Below are 22,882 nucleotides of genomic sequence, written 5' to 3' on the forward strand. Positions count from 1 at the left end.
TTGAGGGGTGCAGTTTTAGAATGGTGTCACTTTTGGGTATTTTCTGTCATAAAGACCCCTCAAAGTGACTTTAAATATGATGTGGTCCCTAAAAAAATGTTTTTGTAAATTTTGTTGGAAAAATGAGAAATCGCTGGTCAACTTTTAACCCTTATAGCTCCCTAACAAAAAAAAATTTTGGTTCCAAAATTGTGCTGATGTAAAGTAGACATGTGGGAAAGGTTATTTATTAACTATTTTGTGTGACATATCTCTGATTTAAGGGCATGAAAATTCAAAGTTTGAAAATTGCAAAATTTTCGCCAAATTTCCGATTTTTTCACAAATAAACGCAAGTGATATCGAAGAAATGTTACCACTATCATGAAGTACAATATGTCATGAAAAAAATCTCAGAATTAGGGGGATCCGTTGAAACGTTCCAGAGTAATTACCTCATAAAGTGAGTGGTCAGAATTGAAAAAATTGGCCCGGTCACGAAGGCAAAAACAGTCTCTGGTGCGAAGTGGTTAAAAAGGTTTTTCAGGGTTATACAGGGGTATATAAGGATTTAAGGAATGCAGTGCAGGTGCTGAATAAGGTGATATTTTTAGCTGTTATGTCACAAAACTGGAGACAGGTTCCCTTTAAGTCTTTGAGATGAGCTCAAATGTCCCTTACTAAAAGCTCATACCAATCAAGTCACTACATAGATTAAAAAGGCACAGGCAAAGTAATGCGATACAAATCAATGGTGTGTGATAGCCCCTGTCAACAGTATCAGTGGAGTATATTCACTTGGTTTATTGATCCCACTGAAGGCAGGATAAGTAAATATACTCTACTGATGCCTTTGGCAGGGGCTCTTCCACGTTTCCGATTTGTATCACACGTTACTCTCCTCAGTCTGTGGACCTTTGGGCTCATCCCAATAAATCACACTTGTGCTGTACAGCAAGGGTGGGGAACCTCAGGCCCGTGGGGCGTTTACAGCCCTCAATGACCCTTCATCCAGCCCCCTGGCAGTTTCCTGGGGATTGTAATGCTTGGGCTGGCAGCTGTATTTTGACAGCCGCCAGCCCTTTAGTTTCTTCTTGCTCTGTGAGTATGCGCATGCAGTGTTCACTACTGAACGCTTAGGCGCGTGCAATGAAAGATTATGTCCTGACACTAGAACCAGGACGTTCTTTGAGGTCATGATTTGTGCGGCCCTTGAAGGATGGTATAAATATCCAAACGGCCCTTGGCAGAAATAAGTTTCCCCACCCCTGCTGTACCGTGACCTCACCTATATGATGCCATTTCAGTTTTTATGTTCTGTCACTGCGCTTGCGAGTGCAATGGTGTGATTTATTGGGATGAGCCCAAAGGTCTTCTGCTATAAACACATACCATTGCTATCTAGATTAAAGAACAGGCAGAGAGGACTTCTGTGATACAAATCAGCAGCGTGGAAGAATCCCTGCACCAGTAGAAAATATTCACATCCTACCACCTGTTGGAGCAACAAACAAGAGTACCTCTACATGATTGAGCACAGGCAGTTACACAGGAGACATCAGGAGTACAATGAAACTTCTCAGCACAGCTACATTTTTTTTTTTTTTAAACACATCCAACTGTTGAAGCACTTAATTTTCCAATATCTATTGATTAAACATCACTTGTTTATGGGATAACCACAAAAAAAAAAAAACACGTTCCTCAAAAAATCTGCTTAAAACAAAAGTTGACAACCACTTTAATAAGGGAAGCTGGGTGTCAGTGGTCTTAAATTTTAAGAGTGTATTGTACTGTAGGTCCGCCGCAAAAGCACCAACAACAAATTTTTTAATGGGAATTCTGTAGCTCTTCATTTTCCCTATGATGGCTCTACAGAGAAAAGGAACATTTATTGCTAGGTTTCAGTCGTTCTCTGGGGGCTTCAGCAGAACAATACATTGTGATTAATTTATTTTCAAAAGCCTTTGAACAAGTACAGTAGGTATTGTCCAAAGAGGATGACATCTTTTATCTTATTTCCTAAACAAGCACCTTGATGCATTAAGATGTTTTTATCCTGTAAGTAACAAAATGTATTTACAAGGTACTTACTTGTTATCCACCTTTGCAGCATAGAGCTTATTTTTCTCCATATCCGGCTGCTTCTCTTCGTTAGTGCTGTAGTGTAAAAGCATTTCCTCCATAAGCACTTCTAACTTGTGCAATTCTTGCCAAGGTTGGAAGACAAAATGGCCAGGATGGCAAGCCACAGATACGAAGACATCAATGTGTGCACCAGACTTGGGCAGAGGTAGTGGTGGAGGCAAATCCATGGAAGAGCTGCTGGTGCCCTGCTCTACAGCTTGTTTCTTTGTTACATTGCTCTGTTCCTTCCGCGTCACTGCTACTTGTGTTTCAGCATCTCCTTGGCCTTTGGACAAGGTAGCAGTAGTTGTGGGTAATATGCTCTTCCGCGGTTTCCACAACTCTTCACTTGTAATCTGGCGATTGATGCTACGCTCAGAATCAAGAGAGGCCCTCGACTTGAAGAGATAAATGTGCAAAATGCTTTTCGGTTCACCTATTTTCACCACCTGCGAAGAACAAAACAGTAACCATGACAGGACTCAAAATGAACATACAGTGCTGGCCAAAAGTATTTGCACCCCTGCAATTCTGTCAGATAATACTCAGTTTCTTCCTGAAAATGATTGCAATCACAGATTATTTGGTATTATTCTCTTCATTTAATTTGTCTTCAATGAAAAAAAAACAAAGAATTGTCCTAAAGCCAATTTGGATATAATTCCACACCAAACCTAAAAAAGGGGGTGGACAGAAGTATTGGCACCCTTTGAAAAATCATGTGATACTTCTGTAATTCGTGTAATTAACAGCACCTGTAACTTACCTGTGGCACCTAACAGGTGTTGGCAATAACTAAATCACACTTGCAGCCAGTTAACATGGATTAAAGTTGACTCAACCTCTGTCCTGTGTCCTTGAGTGTACCACATTGAGCATGGAGAAAAGAAAGAAGACCAAAGAACTGTCTGAGGACTTGAGAAACCAAATTGTGAGGAAGCATGAGCAATCTCAAGGCTACAAGTCCATCTCCAAAGACCTGAATGTTCCTGTGTCTTCCGTGCGAAGTGTCATCAAGAAGTTTAAAGCCCATGGCACTGTGGCTAACCTCCCTAGATGTGGACGGAAAAGAAAAATTGACGAGAGATTTCAACGCAAGATTGTGCGGATGGTGGATAAAGAACCTCAACTAACATCCAAACAAGTTCAAGCTGCCCTGCAGTCCGAGGGTGCAACAGTGTCAACCCGCACTATCCGTCGGCGTCTGAATGAAAAGGGACTGTATGGTAGGATACCCAGGAAGACCCCACTTCTTACCCACAGACATAAAAAAGCCAGGCTGGAGTTTGCCAAAACGTACCCGAGAAAGCCTAAAACGTTTTGGAAGAATGTTCTCTAGTCAGATGAGACAAAAGTAGAGCTTTTTAGGAAAAAGCATCAACATAGAGTGTACAGGAAAAAAAAGAGGCATTCAAAGGAAAGAACATGGTCCCTACAGTCAAACATGGCAGAGGTTCCCTGATGTTTTGGGGTTGCTTTGCAGGCACTGGACTACTTGACCGTGTGCATGGCATTATGAAGTCTGAAGACTACCAACAAATTTTGCAGCATAATGTAGGGCCCAGTGTGAGAAAGCTGGGTTTCCCTCAGAGGTCATGGGTCTTCCAGCAGGACAATGACCCAAAACACACTTCCAAAAGCACTATAAAATGGTTTGAGAGAAAGCACTGGAGACTTCTAAGGTGGCCAGCAATGAGTCCAGACCTGAATCCCATAGAACACCTGTGGAGAGATCTCAAAATGGCAGTTTGGAGAAGGCACCCTTCAAATATCAGGGACCTGGAGCAGTTTGCCAAAGAAGAATGGTCTACAATTCCAGCAGAGCATTGTAAGAAACTCATTGATGGTTACCGGAAGTGGTTGTTCGCAGTTATTTTGGCTAAAGGTTGTGCAACCAAGTATTAGGCTGACTGTGCCAATACTTTTGTCCGGCCCTTTTTTGGAGTTTTGTGTGAAATGATCCATAATTTGATTTTTGCTTCATTCTCTTTCGTGTTTTTTCCTTGCAAGCAAATTAAATGAAGATAATAATACCAAAGAATTTGTGATTGCAATCATTTTCAGGAAGAAACTGAGTATTATCTGACAGAATTGCAGGGGTGCCAATACTTTGGCCAGCACTGTATGAGTGTGACAACTAGTGGAGAGAAATTTCTTCCCCTTAGTTATTTACTACAGGGACAACTGAAGCTTATTGATAAAGGTTGAAAGACTCACATATTTAAAAGGTAACCTAGTACTCAATTCATGCAGCCCAAGCCACGGGCAGCATGAAACAGCCTGGCTGCATGGAATTCTTCAGCATGTCAGAGAAAATATAGTTTAAAGATCAGGTCAGGGGCCATAGGCATAGACAAGACTAGTCCGGTGCCACCCATGGCCGGCTTCTTTTAGCGCTGTTCCAGGTGATTGACAGGTCTCTTGCCAAGTACACACATGGGAGAAACTGTCAATCTCCTGGAGAGTTGCTAGGGGAATCCGAAAGGTGGTGGGGCCGGACTAGTCTCATCTCGCCCAATGGTCCTATACAACTGTTTTTCTCTGAAATGCTGGAGTGTTTCAGAGAAAAATACACCTGGGCTGAAATTGTGTAGCCAGGCTCTGTTTCATGCAGTCTGTGGTTTGCGCCGCATGAATCAGGTGACTGGTTCATTTTAACCCCTTTTCGACATATGACATACTGTTACCCCCTGACTTTGAATATCACAGCCATCATCTGCTGATCAGTCATTATCTGCATTTAATAGCAGAATTTATAGCGCGCCATCAGTGAATGAGTCATTGCATGCACCCACTGGCACCCTATGATGTAAACTCGGGGCACCGATGAGCTGCCATGGTCTGCTTAAGACCCCCCCCGAGCCAGTCATGATAGTACTCCTGTGAATGCGAGCTTCTCGCTGGCGTACATAGGAGACAGTGATTTTTGTTATATACAGCAGTACTGTGCAGTAATGCTGTACATAGCAGAAGCAATCAGATGACATGGTCAAGTCCCCTAAGGGAACTAATAAGTACAGTGAAAAGTTAAACGTACAAATTCTGGGTGTTTGTGGTTTTTTTTGTAACTTTGACTATGGGGTTAGTAATGGGGGTGTCTTATAGACGCCTCTCCATTACTAACCTGGGCTTGATGTCAGCTGGCATTATAAGCTGACATCAACTCCAGCCCTATTACTCCACTGCCACCGCTACAGGGCATTGGGAAGAGCGAGGCAAAGTGCCAGAATTGGCGCATTCTATGGATGCGCCATTTCTGGGGCGGCTGACGGCTGGTGTTTCTAGCCTGGAAAGGGGCCAATATTCATGGCACCCTTCCTGGGCTATTAAGATCAGCCCCCAGCTGTCTGCCTAGCCTTTGCTAGCTATTAAAATAGGGAGGACCCCACGTCATTTTTTTGGAGGAGTCACCCATTTTAATAGCTAGTGAAGGCGAGGTATTCAGCTGGGGGCTGATATTAGTAGCCTGGGAAGCTCCGTGGCTACTACCCCCTTCCCAGGCTTCAAACATCTGCCCCAGCCGTCTGCTTAATCTCCGCTAGACACTAAAATTACGGGAAACCCTACGCCAATTTTTTTTTTTACTAAATCCTTTATTTTAACACTAAATGACAAGTACAGTAACCAACACTATCACTGTACTTATTATATATGTGACTGACATGTTTCTATCTATCTAATCTATGTGTGATGCTCTATTCTTTCTGTTCTAAATTGTCGGGTACCGGTGTATGCCGCTGCTGAATTGCCGGCTTTTCATGTTTCACTGTGAGCACTGTTCCCATCGATTTGGGCAATCACTAATGCCACAACCACCATGGCTGTGACATTACAGTGAGTGGCAGACAATCCCTGCATGATTGGTGCTCTAAATAGCGCCAAACATGCAGGACAGGGACCCGAGCTCCCGCCCGAGCATCTTGAAAGTACTCTGCGCGCTCCGAGCATCTCGAGTACTGAGATACTCGGGGGGAGTACCGAGCAGTGGTGAGCATGCTCGCTCATCACTAGTGACCAAGTTCTGCTGGAGGTGTTCGGTGGTGCAGGGGGGCTCCACCGACATTTTCTAGCAGCCGGAGCCCCGCACCTTCCATATTGTCCTATGCGGTGGACTCTGGGAAAATAACCGCTGGAGGCAAAACCCCGCTCCACCGCAGTCGGTAAGGTGATTTTGCTTTGTAAGACGCACCCCTATTTTCCCCCCAAATCTAAAGGGAAAAAAAGTTCATCTTGTAAAGCGAAAAAATACGATAATTCTTTTTTATATTGATATGTATCGGGTGACACCAAATATTCGTATATTTGATTTATTTTATTTTGAATGAGGCGAACGGAGGGTGGGGGGTGATAGATATGGGATGGATAGATAGATAGATATGGGATGGATAGATAGATATATATGGGATGGATAGATAGATATATATGGGATGGATAGATAGATATATATGGGATGGATAGATAGATCTCTCTCTTTTTAATTTTTTTAATCTCTTGCTTTAATAGTCTCCATGGGAGACTAGAAGCTGCGATCTTTCCGATCGTTTGTTTTACACATAACAGGACCCTGCTATGTATAATAAAAGTGCTCATCTGCTATGAACGCCGACCACTGGGTGGCGCTCATAACAAATCGGCTATGACGACCACAAGGGTCTCCTGCAGACCCCAGGTTATCATGCCAACCCATCAGTGACCCGCGATCATGTGAAGGGGGTTGCCAGTGACATGCTTCCAGTGCGATCATGTTAAATGCCGCTGTCAGAGTTTGACAGCGACATTTAACATGTTAACAGCAGAGGGTGGAATCGCGATCCACCAGCGGCTGTTACCAGCTGTACTGATCAGCTGTCATGTGCCCGGAAAGGTGCGGACTCCGCGCCGGAGCCCGCACCAAAGGGGGAGACACGACATGTGCAGTACATGTAAGGCGCATGTCGTGAAGGGGTTAATGTTTCCGCACTAGGAAGGTTTTTTTTACTGCTTTCCAGTGCATCACATGATAAAACAAATGGAGTCATTCAAAAGTACAACTCATCCGCCAAAAAACAAGACTTCATTACGGCTATGTCGACGGAAAAATAAGAAATTTATGGCTCTAGTAAGAAGTGGGAGGTTTTAAAAAAAATAAAGCACAAAAATGAAAAACATCCAGGTCAGGAAGGGGTTAACCAGATTTAAAACCTATAAATAAGTAGGGGGGTTGGTTGACCGGGACCTAAGTATGGATGATCTGTCCGTTGGATAGGTGATCAATTTATCAACTGCTGGCGATTACTAGTGTTTCCATCTAATTCACTTGAATGGACAAGCTGCAGCATTTTCAGTGGCCACTAAACTATGTACAACACCAAGGTATTCCTTTCTGTACAATGCTTACATCTGATCGCTGGCGGAGCAGATATTAACCTATTGGTCTGGGTGCTGTGTCAGAGGTTATTGCTGAAGGTCATCAATAGTGTATTGAGTCACTACTAGTGACAGACAACCCAAAGAACATTGTGTAATACTTGTCACCACTTGTGAACATTAGAATTATGCTTTTTGTAAATATCACAAATTGACCATTTTTGCCATGTCCCTTTGGGAATAAGAGAAAAATAATACAGAAAAAGGATTCTAAGAAATACTTCTATGAAAGCCATTACCTTGATACTACATTCTGAACAGTTTAACACAGTGCTTCGGAGCCACAAGACGGCATCTGGTGTCCACATGCCAATGTTAAGTGGAAGATCAGCAAGGCAGCATCTTATGGCCTAAAAAAAAAAAAAAAAATCCATTTACAACAAAAGATTTAACCCCTGTACCCCCGAGGGTGGTTTGCACGTTAATGACCGGGCCTATTTTTACAATTCTGACCACTGTCACTTTTTGAGGTAATTACTCTGGAACGCTTCAACGGATCCCCCTGATTCTGAGACTGTTTTTTCGTGACATATTGTACTTCATGATTGTGGTAAAATTTCTTCGATATCACTTGCGTTTGTGAAAAAAACGGAAATTTGGCGAAAATTTTGAAAATTTAGCAATTTTCAAAATTTGAATTTTTATGCCCTTAAATCAGAGAGATATGTCACACAAAAGAGTTAATAAATAACATTTCCCACATGTCTACTTTACAGCAGCACAATTTTGGAACCAAATTTTTTTTTGTTAGGAAGTTAAGGGTTAAAAGTTGACCAGCGATTTCTCATTTTTCCAACAAAATTTACAAAATCATTTTTTAGGGACCACATCATATTTGAAGTCACTTTGAGGAGTCTTTATGACAGAAAATACCCAAAAGTGACACCATTCTAAAAACTGCACCCCTCAAGGTGCTCAAAACCACATTCAAGAAGTTTATTAACCCTTCAGGTGCTTCACAGGAATTTTTGGAATGTGAAAGAAAAAAATGAACATTTAACTTTTTTCACAAAAATGTTACTTTAGACCCAATTTTTTTTTTATTTTCGTAGGGGTAACAAGAAAAATGGACCCCAAAATTTGTTGTGCAATTTCCCCTGGGCACGCAGATACCCCATATGTGGGGAAAAAAACACTGTTTGGGCGCATGGCAGGGCTCGGAAGGGAAGGAGCACCATTTGACATGTTGCGTTTGGAGAGCCCCTGATATGTTTAAAAAGTGGAAACCCCCTACAAGTGACCCCATTTTGGAAACTAGACCCCCCAAGGCACCTATCTAGATGCATAGTGAGAACTTGGAACCCCTAGGTGCTTCACAAATTGATTCGTAAAAATGAAAGTATTTTTTTTTTCACTTTTTCATTTTTATGAATCAATTTGTGAAGCACCTGGGGGTTCCAAGTGCTCACTATGCATCTAGATAGGTGCCTTGGGTGGTCTAGTTTCCAAAATGGGGTCACTTGTGGGGGAGCTCCAATGTTTAGGCACACAGGGGCTCTCCAAACGCAACATGGTGTCCGCTAACAATTTGAGCCGATTTTCCATTCAGTTTGTTAGCGGACACCATGTCGCGTTTGTAGAGCCCCTGATGTGCCTAAACAGTGGAGCTCCCCACCACAAGTGACCCCATTTTGGAAACTATACCCCTCAAGGATTTTATCAAGGGGTATAGTGAACATTTTGAACCCAGAGGTACGACACAGAATTTGATAACATTAGGTCATCATATTGAATAAGTTGTCATTAGTCTTGAGCGCAAGTGCTCGCTACTTGAGTTTACATTGGGTACTCAGGTATGCCCCATGTATCACGGGTGCTCAAGTGAAATGCTCGAGTCCCCGCCCGCATGTTTCACGGTTATTAGACACCCCCAAAAAAACATGCGGGAATCGCTCGTGCATGGCAGGCAATCCCCGCGAGGTTTTTTTGGGCCGCGAAGCATATGGGGCGGAGACTCGAGCACCCGCGATACTAAGTGCATACTCGAGCACCTGATGCAAACTCAAGTAGCGAGCACTTGAGTTCAACACTAGTTGCCATATCGTCATCTTTTTTTTTTATTAACTTTCGAAGAAAAAAAAAAACAACCCCAACCCTAACATTAGCAAAACCCCAACCCCAGCCCTAGCGTTTATTTTTTACGCCGTTCCTCGTGCAGTATAAGTGATGAGATTACTTTTCTTCGGGTCGGTGCGATTACAGCGATACCAGAATGATGTCGGGTTTTTATGACTGACAGCTGTCACACACTAAAAAGACACATTTTGTAAAATCTATTTTTTGCATTGCCATATTTTGGCCTACAGAGTCATGTGACGGCTTGTTTTTTGCGGGATGAGTTGACGTTTTTTATTGGTGCCATTTTCAGGCATGTGACATTTTTTGATCGCTTTCTATTCCAGCTTTTGGGAGGCAGAATAAACAAAAACCAACAATTCAGGAATTGTGTTTTTTTTACATTTTTTTATTCTACTCCGCGTGTGGATAAGGTAGCTTTATTCTTCGGGTCAGTACATTTACAGCGGTACCACATTTATATCGTTTATGTTTTGGCGCTTTTACACAATAAAAGCTATTTTATAGAAAAAAATATTTTTTTGCATTGCTTTATTCTGAGAGCTATAACTTTTATTTTTCGGCTGATGGAGCTGTATGGCGGCTTTTTTTTTGCGGGACAAGATGACGTTTTCAGCGGTACCATTTTTATTTATATTCGTCTTTTTCATTGCGTGTTATTCCATTTTTTGTTTGGCGGTATGATGATAAAGCATTGTTTTTTGCTTCGTTTTATTATTTTTTTTTTACCGTGTTCACTGAAGGGGTTAACTAGTGGAACAGTTTTATAGGTCAGGTCGTTACGGACGCGGCGATATCAAATATGTGTACTTTTATTGCTTTTTTGCCTTTTTTTCATAATATTTATTGATGGGTACATTATATTTTTATTTTTAGCGGATTGTGTTTATTTTTTTTTGTAATATTTTTACAATTTATTTTATTTTATTTTTTTTTTTTCACTTTCTGGGAGTTTTTTTTTTACTTTGTCCAACTATGGGACTTTCACTTTTTTTATTCTGATCGCCTGCATAGCATAGGGATGGAGCACCATCCCTGTGCCATGCAGGCAGTCAGCGCTGGACAGGGAGAAGATAGTTTGGAGAAGCTTTGCGCATGTCCAAAAAATCTTCCTGCTGTCTGGTGACCCGGATGTTGTCATGACGACATCGGGTCGTCATGGCAACATCCTGGAAGCCACGGCAGACAGCGCTGGAGGCCGGAAGAGGAGGTGAGTATACCGATCACCTCCTCTTAGCCAATGCAAAGCTGCGATCGACTTCGATCGCAGCATTGCGGGGGTTAATGTGCCGGGAGCGGTGCGGGACCGCTCCCTGCACATAGTACCGGGTGTCAGCTGTGACAATCAGCTGACACCCGGCGGCGATCGCGCCCGCACAGCCTGTGTGCGCGCACGATAGCGATGACGTACTAATACGGGTCAGGCTCTTAAAGCCCAGGGCACTGACGTGTATTAGTACGTCTTGGGCTTTAAAGGGGTTAAAGAGGTTGACCACTACTAGGACAACTTTCTCAATCTGAATGTTTGCGCCAATTAAAATACCTATACTCAGCTCTCATGTCATGGTCATACCAGCAGTGTCAGCACACGCATTCCCAGGACTCACATGAGGGTGCCATGATGTGAGCCCTGCGTCGAATCAGCGCTGGCGTCACTGTCCCCGGACATATAAGTAATCAAGAGGAAATGCGAGTTGTTCACCTTCTCTGATCATTGGTCTAATGCACTGCAGTGCAGGAGACCTGTCAGCTTTGCACAGGCAGATTGCCTGTTAGACTCGGCTTTTGGCTGAGTCTAACAGGCACTGTAGCTGGCAGACCTGGAGGTCATTATTTGACCTCCAGCTGCCATGACAACCCTTGGCTATCACATTGCGGGGGTGTTGATAAGTTTCAGCTACTGATTGACTCAGGTCCCGATGATATCCCCATGTAACCAGTCCTCTGCTGTCTTATCTTCTAGATGAGTTTATCAGGTCCCCATGTCATCGCCGGTCCGAGGAGGTGATTGGCACAACGATCCCAGGCCCTACACCTGTATGACTGCCCACCAAAAATTTACAACAGCACTGCACAAAGCCCAGCAAGCGCCGACATTTATTTACCATTGGCGGTCATGAAGAGGTTAAGGTCACCTATAATCTGTACAAATCCAGTTCGAAACTGATATCTTTTCAGGTGGAAAAATAATTAATGAAAAAATAAATGTGGTTGCATAAGTATGAACACTCTTATAATTTTGGATGTGGTTGTGCTCAGAGTTAGCCAGTCATATGTAAATAGGACCCATCACCATCAAACATAATGGGTTATATTTCAGTAAAGGAGCTAGTAAATATAACTAGTCATGGAGAAATTCACCTTTGGAGGCAGAATTACTGTGAATGTAGTCATTATAGCATGAAAGTCATCCTATCCGCACGATACAGATCATGAGAGCAGCCATCATGGGACTGGCAGCTTAGCCTGCTGTATTCTAATAAGACAAGTCCCTGGATTCCAGGCTGCTTGCTGGGAGGAGCCTCTGGTCAGCAGCACTCTGCTTCTGCTGGGCGTTCATGGGCTCTGTCTGGATCCACCTAAAAACAGGATTCAGAAGGACCACAAAAGGAGCCATAGGCTAATGACATGAGCAGACTTCAAATGAGCTCCGTGTGTGTTAGAAATAAGTATTATATATATATTTTTGCTGAACATATCCATTTGCTCACACAGGCAGATTAGTCTGACCATCGGAACATGTTCGGAAGCAAAAACACAAGCACAGTTCATCTGAACTCTGTTCATGTCATTACAGCCTATGGCTCCGTCGGGGGAACTTCTGAATCCTGTCTGGGTCTCGTTTTCAGGGGGATTCTGAAGGAACCCATGAATGTCCAGCAGAAATACAGAGTGAACAGAGCATAAGAGCCAAGTTCTCAATTTTTACAGAAATATAAAAGGGTCTGATACATCAAGACTAGTGTACTCGCCCGAACATCTCCCTATTCGGGATGTTCAGCGAGAACCGAGCATTTCCGGGTTACTCGGGCGGGAGCTCGGGTCTCCGCCCAGCACGTTTGGCGCTCTTTGCAGAGCCAATGAACATGCAGGGATTGCCAGCCAGTCACTGTAATGCCGCAGCCATGTTGTTTGAGGGCATTAAAGTGATTGGCTGGCCGCACCGCGTCACCGAGTATTTAAAACCGGGCGCCGCCATCTTGGACACAGACGCTCCGGATCAGACGGTGTAGGGAGAGTGCTGCCAAGTTAGGGACAGATATATAGTGCGAAATAGGTAGTGTAGGGTCTCTAAAGCCTGCAAAATCAAACAAACAGTCCTTCTCAGGACTAATATCCATCCCAGATATCAGGCAGGCAGGCTGTATAGGAGACGCAGTCGTTATACCAGCAAACGCTGCATTACAGTCCTGTGAGCTCCTGCTGGTCCATTTGCTAGACTTATCCCCAGGTCTCCGGGGCCAGGAAAAATCCTTTTTTTTCATCTAAATCCTATATTTTTTTTTTTTCCCCTCAGTCAGACTGTACAAATATGAGTCTTATTAACCTTTTGCCTCCTCAGCCTCCATCTCAGATATCACCACATCAGTTACAAGCTGGAAGCACTGCAGTACTTCCTCAGCCAAGCGGCAACAGGCTGTGCTGAAACTCATAAGCTTAGGTGATAAACCTCACACTGCTTGCAAGTTGTGGACAGCTGTGAAAGAGCAGGCAGATCTGTGGCTGAGACAGCTGAATCTACATCCAGGCATGGTCGTGTGTGACAATGGCCGTAACCTGGTGTCGGCTCTGAGGCGAGGCGAGATCACACACGTACCATGCCTGGCTCATGTGCTTAACCTAGTGGTTCAGCGGTTTCTTAAATCGTACCCAAAGTTGCCAGATCTGCTCGTCAAAGTACGCCGCCTGTCAGCTCCTCTTTAGAAGTCTTCTACTGCTTCCGCCGCCCTTGCTGTGTTGCAGCAGCGTTTGCAGCTGCCAGCACACCGACAGGTGTTCGATGTCCCCACACATTGGAACTCTACCCTCCACATGTTGCAAAGGATTTGTGAGCAGAAGAGAGCAGTTGTGGAGTACCAGCTGCAACAAAGCCATCGATATTCAGGTCAGACTCCACACAAGACCTCAGGAGTGGACCCGGATGTCTGACATATGTACCATCCTGACAAACTTTGAGCAGTCCACCTAGATGGTGAGTGGCGATGACACCATCATTAGTGTCAGCATTCCACTTGTCTGTCTACTGCAACGCTCTCTGCAGAGAATTAAAAGAGGAGGCATTGCAGCCAGAGTATGATGAGATGGATCAAGAAGCCGTAGCGGGCGATTACACAGCCCAGCCTCATCTCATCCCAACGTGCATTGGGGAACAATGAGGGAGAGGAGGAACAGGAGCTGGTATCATGCGCTGTAGACGGTAGTACATGTACAACTGTCATACCGTCGGTTCAGCGTGGGTGGCCTGAGGACAGGTGGGGGGAGGAGGAGGAGAGCACGGTCAGTTGTCATCTTGGTGAGGACACGGAAGTCTTGCCCATCTGGCACGCATGGCTGACTATGTTATGCTGCCTTAACCGTGGCCCTCGCGTTGTCAAAATGTTGGGTGACAGTTATTACTGGTTGGTGACACTTTTAGACCCCCACTACAAGGAGAACTTTCATTCTCTTATTCCTGAGGTGGAGAGGTCTACAAAAATGGGGCAGTACCAGAAGGCCCTTGCTGCAGAACTGTTAAAAAAATTCCCATCTGAACACACTAGCAGCAAAGGTCACAGTTCGTTGCCCAACCAAGGCGTACAGGCGAGAGAGATGCAACTCCAATCCAGCAGAGGCAGGGGAACACGGTCAACGTTCTGGGACAGTTTTCTGAGACCCGCCCAGCTTACAGGCCCTGAGGCGCAGGGTACTCTCACAAGGAGTGGAAAGTTTCAAAAGATGGTGAGGGAGTACCTTGCCGACCGTACCAGCGTCCTCCGTGATTCCTCTGCCTTACAATTATTGGGTATCCAAGCTGGACACAATGCTGACAAGCTGACCCTTATCAAAATGAACAAGGGCTGGATTGGGCCAGACTTCTCATCACCACCAAATGACAGCAGTGTAACAGTCAAATCCACTGTGTTATTTCGGGAGGTGTATTCACATGCACCGCTTCACACCCACACATGGGTATACGCTTCCTCATTTCGGCTGTATTTTGCTCTTCTCCTTATCCTCAGCCGCCTCCACCACTATACCACCAGGGTGACCTTGGTCCGTGTTGCCAGCATTGCAAGTTCCTCAGTCCTAATTTTTGTCAGCTTTTGCTTGGAAGGCATAGGCAAAGACTATGGGAGACCCACTCCCCAATAATGGGAATAATGTTTTTAATATGCTGTACTGCATGGCTCTTGTAAGGGGCATGAAAACCGTCTTAAGCTACTGCGACCTCCACGACTCTTCCAACGGGCATTGCATTTCCTCCTAATTTTAGTCAGCTTTTGCTTTCAATGCATAGGCAAACATTAAGGGAGACCCACTCCCCAATAATGGGTAGAAGGTTTTTAGTATGCTGTAATCCACGTCCGTGTCATGGGGCATTGCAGTTCCTCATAATGTTTGAAAAGCCTTCCATTCACTGCTTAGGCCAACAGTGCACAGGAGACCCAGTTGCTATAAATAGAAAAAACGGTTTAGTTAAGGCCCTCTGACCATGTCACTTCCAAGGGGCATTGGAGTGCCTCGAAATTTTTGGTAGGCATTGCCCTCACTGTATGTCCTATAACTGTGTAGCCGAACCGCTCATTTTGGTACAGAAACATAGCCTACAAGACATATGTGGTTGACTGGCCTGATATTGATGTGAATGGTCCCTGTTCCTCCTGCTCTTTCTCCTTTGCCACCACCTCATCCATCACCTGAAGCTTTTTTTTTTTTTTAACGGGAGTCATAGAACTGGGATAGTAGCAGGAAAACATCCAGCAATCCTCGGAGGTAGGATATGCGCCAAAACGCTGACCGCCTCATGCCTAGCCGCTACTACATACATGCGCTTGCATTCCAAGAAAACAAAGCAGACGCTAATCCTCCTCACCTTGGCACTCTCAACTCCCCTGATGGAGAAGCCAGGGCCCACCGGAGGAGTCTGGTTCTCTGGTGGGCTCGTCCAATGCTGCCCTAAAGCAGGCCAGGCTAAGAAAAGTGTGGAGGAAGTTACCAGGAGAAATAGGGGTGGCTGGGGACCGTTTATGGACACCCGGCCGCCCCCAGGCGGCTGGGGACCGTGTGGGGACACCCGGCCGCGGGGTGGCTGGGGAACGAGCTTGGACACCCCGCCGCCGGGCGGCTGGGGACTGAGTATGGATACCTTGCTGCCGAAGCGGCCATGAGGTTGTGGCCAGCTTCGGCCTCCTCCATGCTAAAAGGCCCCATTTCAAGTGCAAGCTAGCAGTATGGTATTGCAGCCTGGGGGTGGGTGGGTGGGAGGCTGCATACTTGCGCTTGCATTGCAAGGAATGGGGGAGGTACAATTGAACACTGCCCTGGGACAAAGACTCGCATGGGGATAGTTTCAAGTCTGCATCTTCTGATGCGGCAAGGATCACTTCTGATGGGCACACTTTTAGGCAGTGACCTGGGTGTCAGATGCTTCCAGGGGTCTTTCCCACGCTGTTCCCATGTCTTTTCAGCACTGTATGCATGTGTCACACAGCACATGACCAGATAAGGTTGTAAAATGTTAAAATGACATTTTCCGGTGAATGCATTTGTCACGGTTGAAAGCAATACAAAAGTGCAAAAACACATTAAAAAATGCTACTTGTGAACATAGCCTAATGTGTGGAGGAGTATTTTTGTTTTTGGTTATTTATTTTACCTTATACACAAGTCTTAACCCTGGAAAGGAAGTTCCTTAACATATTTCACTGGAAAATAGTTTGTTTCGTTTTTGATCGTTTTATTGTGAGCCCGTAAAAGTGGCTTAATACCTCTGACCACGTTGTTGACAGCAGTGACCTGGGGGTCAGAAATGCTTCCTGGGGCGATGCCCATGCTGTCCCCATGTCATTTGAGCACTGTCACTATCGTTTTGGGCACTTTTTAGGCTTTCTACAGACTGCCAGGGGTGCCGCCGCAAAAATGCTCGGGTCTCCCATAGACCAACATTGGGCTCGTTGCTCGGGTCGAGCACCCGAGTATCACGGTGAGCTCGGCCCGAGCATTTTAGTGCTCGCTCAACACTAATCAAGACCAGTGTGGTTCATGCCGGTCTTTATGAGGAGATGGGTTGGATTCAGACACTCTTCATTGATTCATGAAGAGGCGCACACCTCTTCACGAATCAGAAGTGCTGGACGAGTGGCGTACACCTCTCTGTGTGCCTCGTCACAAATCATACTCCAGTCACTGCTGGAGTAAGATCTGCAACGAGCAGCGATCGCCATTCCAGCATCCTGCCCCAGCTACTTTGACAGAGCTAGATGAAAACGGTGTGAGAATGGCTAAACTTTCCAGGTCTACAGTCTAGCACTTTGCTTAGAGACTGAGTTCTACAACTTCTGATTGAGGTATTAGGAGTAATACATCTTTCCCAGGAAAAATAGGTGCCGAGAGCAGGATTGATTTATCTATCGTCACTCCATTTTGGTTATTCTACATGCATCTCTTATTTTGCAACATGGAGACCTGTGTATTTTTAGATTAGGAGTCACGTGAATTCTTTTGTCTAACGAGACTTTGAGAACGCATAGGACAGTGAAAGTGAAGAAGAGCCACAACTAAAGACCTTTAAAAAAGTGGGTGTAGCTAGTATAATTCATGATGAGCTGTGTCGCTCCTTACACCAGAAATCTCACTCCAGTACCTGAATAGAGTGAGGTTTCTGGCACAGCATATGTAGGTGAGCGCCACTCATCAATCACACCAGATTCATGAAAAGAAACGCACCTGTTTATGAATCGGGATAGTCTGACTCCAACACGCTCCACCAAGACGGCAGCGTGAACAATGCCGTTCTTGATCCACCGGGCCCTTCGCATTTTTATATGCATGTATATATAATACAATATCCTTTGGAATATTGTGCAGCCCAGCTGATGGACTGAAGTATACACCTTGGTAGTCGTCTCAGAGTAAATAGGTAGCAAGTAATGGATTGTTCCAAAAATTAAAGTGACAAATATCAAATATAACAAGGTGCAAACATAAGCTAAAAAACATGGTTCATTCAACTATATGAAGGGTAAAAAAGGTATAGTAAGTAGAGATGCCAACAATTTCAAAGTCCCATACAATGAATAATGTACAGTGCATATGAGGATAGAGATTTATAAAGGCTCACCCACCAAACGCGAGTTTCAACAATGCTTCATCATGGTTTCTGTGTTTGTTATGTTGGTTATTTTTTTCTTTTAATAAATTTAAGAAAAGATGTTTGATTTTTTTATCCATTTACTTCAGTCCTTGCACTATTTTCTGTATCGTTTTACCCTAAATTCAGTGGCTCTGTCGTGGATTAGGTCCAAAGCTGAGCAAAATGGGATTAGGGCGTATGCGTCGACAGGGCCAAAAGACTTTAAGGCTGAGTTCACACGATGCGTTTTTCGTGCGTTTCCGCGGCGTTTTTGCAGTTGCGTAAACGCCGCGGAAAAGCATGAAAAACGCATGGTAGAAGGGAAGCAATGTTCCCCAATTGAAATCCGCATGTGCTGTGCCCATGATGCGGATTTTTCCGCAGCGTAAACGCTGCGGTCAAAAATCCGCAGCATGTCAATTAATTTTGCAGAAACGCTGCTCTTTTGCCGCCATTGACTTGCATTAGACCGCATGGAATCCGCATCACTGTATATGTTGATGCGCTTTTCATGCGGTCTAATGTGCGGATGGTACCCGGGTGTGGATGAGAGGACTCGCATCCAGACCCAGGTACCATTAAAAAAAAAAAGAATAAAATAAAAAAATACATATATTCTCACCTTCTGACGGCCCGCGCTGCGTCCTGCCGGCTTCCCGCGCACTTCGCGGTTGAATGAAGGACCTTCGCTGACGTCAGAGTCATGTGACGGGTCACGTGACGCTGACGTCGGAAGGTCCTACAGTCTTCACTGCCGGCAGCCGGGACCGATGAAGCAGGACACCGGGGGCCATCAGAGGGTAACGTATAGATTTATTTTTTTGACATCACACACTATATAAATCCATGCCGGTTGCATGGATTTATATAGTGTGAAGTTGACAAGCACTTTCCAAGTGATGCTAAAATCGCTTGGGAAGCGCTTGTCAACCCGCATGTGGAAATGAAAGTGAAGACCGCTTCATTTCCGCATGTCCCTGGCAGGAAACCGCATGTACAATCCACATGCGTTTTTTCCTGCCAGAGAGATGCAGAAACGCTCAGGAAAAAATCCTGAGCATTTCTGCATCGTGTGCACATACCCTAAGAATGCAAAACTGAGTCACAGCATGCGCTGTTAGACAATTTTTGGCCGTATGTGTCTAGTTGAGGCTGGCAGAAAGACTTCGTCGACCACGTCTTTCTGCCAGCCTCAACTAGTCGTATATGGATGAAAGCGATGTCTGACAGCGCACAGTGCGACTATTTGCATAATTACAGTCGCCTCATATGTTGAATTCTATTTTGCAGGGCTTCAGACATAAGCCACGACTAGGGTAAAACATTATGTGAACATAGCCTAAACCTTTCACACTGTGCTGTGCCCATATAATTTTCTGATATTGGGTTGATGAGCTGGTGTGTGATACTGTGCAACTGAACTCAAGCATCCAGTCCCATCATAATTCAGACAGTGCTACTTATTAATTACACCCAAGCATACGATAAAATAGCATTAGATACACCAATGGATAACTAGTAGGGTTGAGCGAGTATGTTCTGTCCGAGTATGCTCGGGCCGAGCTCCGAGTATTTACAGCTGCTCGGTGATATGGTTGAATCGCTCCCGTGTGCATGATTTGCGACTGTTTGACAGTTTTATTACATGTGAGGAATGTGTAAGAAATGGACATTCCTCACATGTAATAAAACAGTGAAACAGTTGCAAATCATGCACACGGGAGCGATTTAACCATATCACCGAGCAGCTGTAACTACTCGGAGCTCGGCCCGAGCATACTCGGCGAAAGGGTTAATAGAACATACTTGCTCAACACTAATAACTAGCACTAACTAAATTCCAACAGTATAAATATTAATCTTCAACTAGAGCATTGGAGTACAAGTGCGCAAAATTTTAGCGACTTTTCAAAAAGTCACAAATGAATTAAACTGAAGCATCTGGAGAAGAGCAACCATGCTGGCATTGTTGAACAAAAAAAAAAAAAAAAAGTATGTAACGTTATCAGAAAAAAAGATGCAAATTAAATATTAAAATGAGTAATCATAAAAGTCTCCCTTAGGCTATGTGCCCACGATGCAGAAATGCTCAGGATTTTTTCCTGAGCGTTTCTGCATCTCCCTGGCAGAAAAAAAACGCATGTGGATTGTACATGCGTTTTCCTGCCAGGGACATGCGGATGTGAAGCGTTCTTCACTTGCATTTGCGCATGCGGGTTATCAAGCGCTTTTCCAAGCGATTTTAGCATCACTTGGAAAGTGCTTGTCAACTTGGTCACACTATATAAATCCATGCAACCGGCATATATAGTATGACCGAGAGAATGTCAAAAAATAAAAAAAACAAATGTATACTCCGATGGTCCGCGCTGTCTTGCTTCACCGTCCCGGCTACCGGCAGCGGTGGATTGAAGGACCTGCCGACGTCAGCGTCGTGTGACCCGTCACATGACTGACGTCAGCACAGGTCCTTCATTGCATCGCGAAGTGCCGGGAAGCAAAGAGGAGCGCACCGCGGGCAGCCAGAAGGTAAGTATACATTTATTTTTTATTCTTTTTTTTTTTTTTTTTTTTAATGGTACCAGAGTGTGGATGAGACTCTCCTCTCCTCCACACCCAGGTACCATCCGCACATTAGAACGCGCCAATTACGCAAGTACAGATGCAGTCTTGCAGAATTGGCGCGTTCTAATGCAAGTCAATGGCGGCGAAAACGCAGCACTTCCGCAAAATAATTGCTAGTGCTGCGTTTTTTTCCGCAATGATAATCCGCAGCGGAAGTTTCCGCAGCATGTGCACAGCACATGCGGATTATCATTGGGGGACATGGCAGGCCTTCTATCATGCGTTTAAGCGTTTCTGCAGCGTTTTTGCCGCTGTGGAAACGCTTAAACGCATCGTTGGCACACAGCCTTAGAACAGTTTTTACTCCAGGAAAAAAGGCGCAAAGACCTTGATGAGTCGGGGCTCACTTATCTTGCTGACCACTCCGCAGTAGATCCCCGAAGCCTTCTCCCAGTACTGATCTGTTACTACACACATACTGTAAGGAGAAACCTGTCAGTCAACTTGAGTGGGGCCAGCAGAAGCTGCTGGGGCTAACATACAGTTTGACATAATTGCATAAAGTATTATTACAGATTTATGATATTATGTCAAATAGTAATTAGCATAATGTCCCAAAAACAAAATACTAAAAATGTGTATATTGAAATGAAAAAGAAAAAAAGAAACTTCTCTAGAAGTCACTAAAAACAGTAATTAGTCTTACCGGTAATTGTATTTCCAGGAGTCCATCCTGACAGCACCATGGAGGAGACTTTCCTTCTGCCACATAGGCTAGACCTATTGTAGACTTAATCCACCTGGCAATTGCCTTTTTTGAGGTTTTTTACCTCCATTTCTACCCCCAAATTGGACAAACAAGTTGTGATCCTTTCTCCAACCCTTGGGTGGCCTCTAAATAAGTGATGACTGCTTGTCTAACATCCAGGGAATGGAAGAAGACTTCCTTTTGATTTTTAGGATTTTGGCAGAAGGATGGAAGTACGACTTCCTGATTCATATTATGGGTAGAAGAAACCTTGGGTAAAAAGGATGGATCAAATCTAAGAACTATTTTATCCTCAAATCTGTTCGTACGGGTCTTTTGTGGATAAGGCCTGTATCTCCCCCACCCTCTTAGCAGTAGTAATTGCTACCAGGAAAGCGGTTTAAAGGCGAGTCTGCCTATAGTCAAGTCATTGGATGGCTCGTATGGATGTTTACAAAGCACATCAAGTACAAGATTGAGGTCCCAGGGGGCAACAGATCACTTAACCCACGGTCTCAATGTCTGAACCGCCTTGGAAAACCTAGCTATCCAAGGATTCGCTGCCAATTGCGTATCAAAGAATACGCTCAGGGCAGAGACCTGGACTCTTCGAGTACTTGGTTTTAAACCCGGCCTGCAAAAAATCCTAAATCTTAGGGATATTTGGGTTAGAAACATTGATAGCTGAATCTTCCCATTCTGAGCAGATTTTTTTCCAAATTTTACTATACATGGCCGAGGTCACCGGTTTACGACTGGCCTGTAGGGTTATCACCTGATCAGAAAGTCCCTTGGACTTCAAGATCTGCCTTTCAGCATCCATGCCGTAAGAAGCAATCTGTCTACTTCCTGGTAGAACACAGGACCCCGATGGAGAAGGTCCTTCCTCAAGGGAAGCTGGACAGGGTCTTCTAGTGCCATCTTGGCCAATAGAGGAAACCAGCTCCTCTTCGGCCAAAAGGGTACTACCAGTATTATCCTTGTCTGGTCTTCCTGCACTTTCCTTAGTACCCTCGGTATCAGAGCTAACGGGGGGAATGCATACAACAGACCCCTGTTCCATTGCTGGGATAGGGCGTCTATTCCTTCCGGATTGTCTAGCGGATTTAGGGAATAGAATCTCCTGACCTTGGTATTTTCTCTGCTTGCAAAGAGGTCTATTTCTGGAGAACCCCAACGATGCGCAAGGTTGAGGAAGACCTGCATATTCAGTTCCCACTCTGTGGGACATAGACTTCCTGAGCAGACGAAGGATATCTGATTCTGAGCCCTTGCTAAGTGTACAGCTTTTATAGATAGAAAGAATAGCCCTATCCAAAGAAACCTCTTTGTAGAAAGGCTCTGCAGTAAGGGGTGTCTTGGGCCTCCCTGATGCCGCAGAAAAGCCACCGCCGTTGTGTTGTCTGACAAGACTTATATGTCTTCCCAGAAATAATGGTCTGTTCTGGCGGAGAACTTCCCACATGGCTCGTAATTCCCGATAATTTGAGAACCAGATTCCCTGAAAGAGCTTCCATTCTACGTGGGCACCCCACCCTGACTGACCGACGTCAGTGGTTATTACTATGGCTGGAGAGGGGAACCAAGCTACTCCCATCTGGAGCTTTTTGGGAGCGCCCACCATACTAGGGACCTTCTTACCACTCTAG

The 22,882-nt window shown here is 44.7% G+C and overlaps 1 protein-coding gene across 1 annotated transcript in view; it reads right to left on the reverse strand.

Moving 5' to 3' along the window:
• TDRD7 (tudor domain containing 7) overlaps window positions 1-22,882 on the reverse strand; it is a 105,133-nt gene that overhangs the window by 13,978 nt on the left and 68,273 nt on the right. The window contains exons 14-15 of the mRNA XM_073664565.1: window positions 7,752-7,862; window positions 2,074-2,555 (exon numbers count right to left, since the gene is read on the reverse strand). Of these exons, the coding sequence (XP_073520666.1) occupies window positions 2,074-2,555; window positions 7,752-7,862 (593 nt within the window). The remainder of the gene's footprint in view (window positions 1-2,073; window positions 2,556-7,751; window positions 7,863-22,882) is intronic.

This window comes from Phyllobates terribilis, unplaced genomic scaffold, assembly GCF_046119375.1.
Source record: "Phyllobates terribilis strain yellow unplaced genomic scaffold, ASM4611937v1 Scaffold_1__5_contigs__length_1240528914, whole genome shotgun sequence".
Classification (NCBI taxonomy): Eukaryota; Metazoa; Chordata; class Amphibia; order Anura; family Dendrobatidae; genus Phyllobates; species Phyllobates terribilis.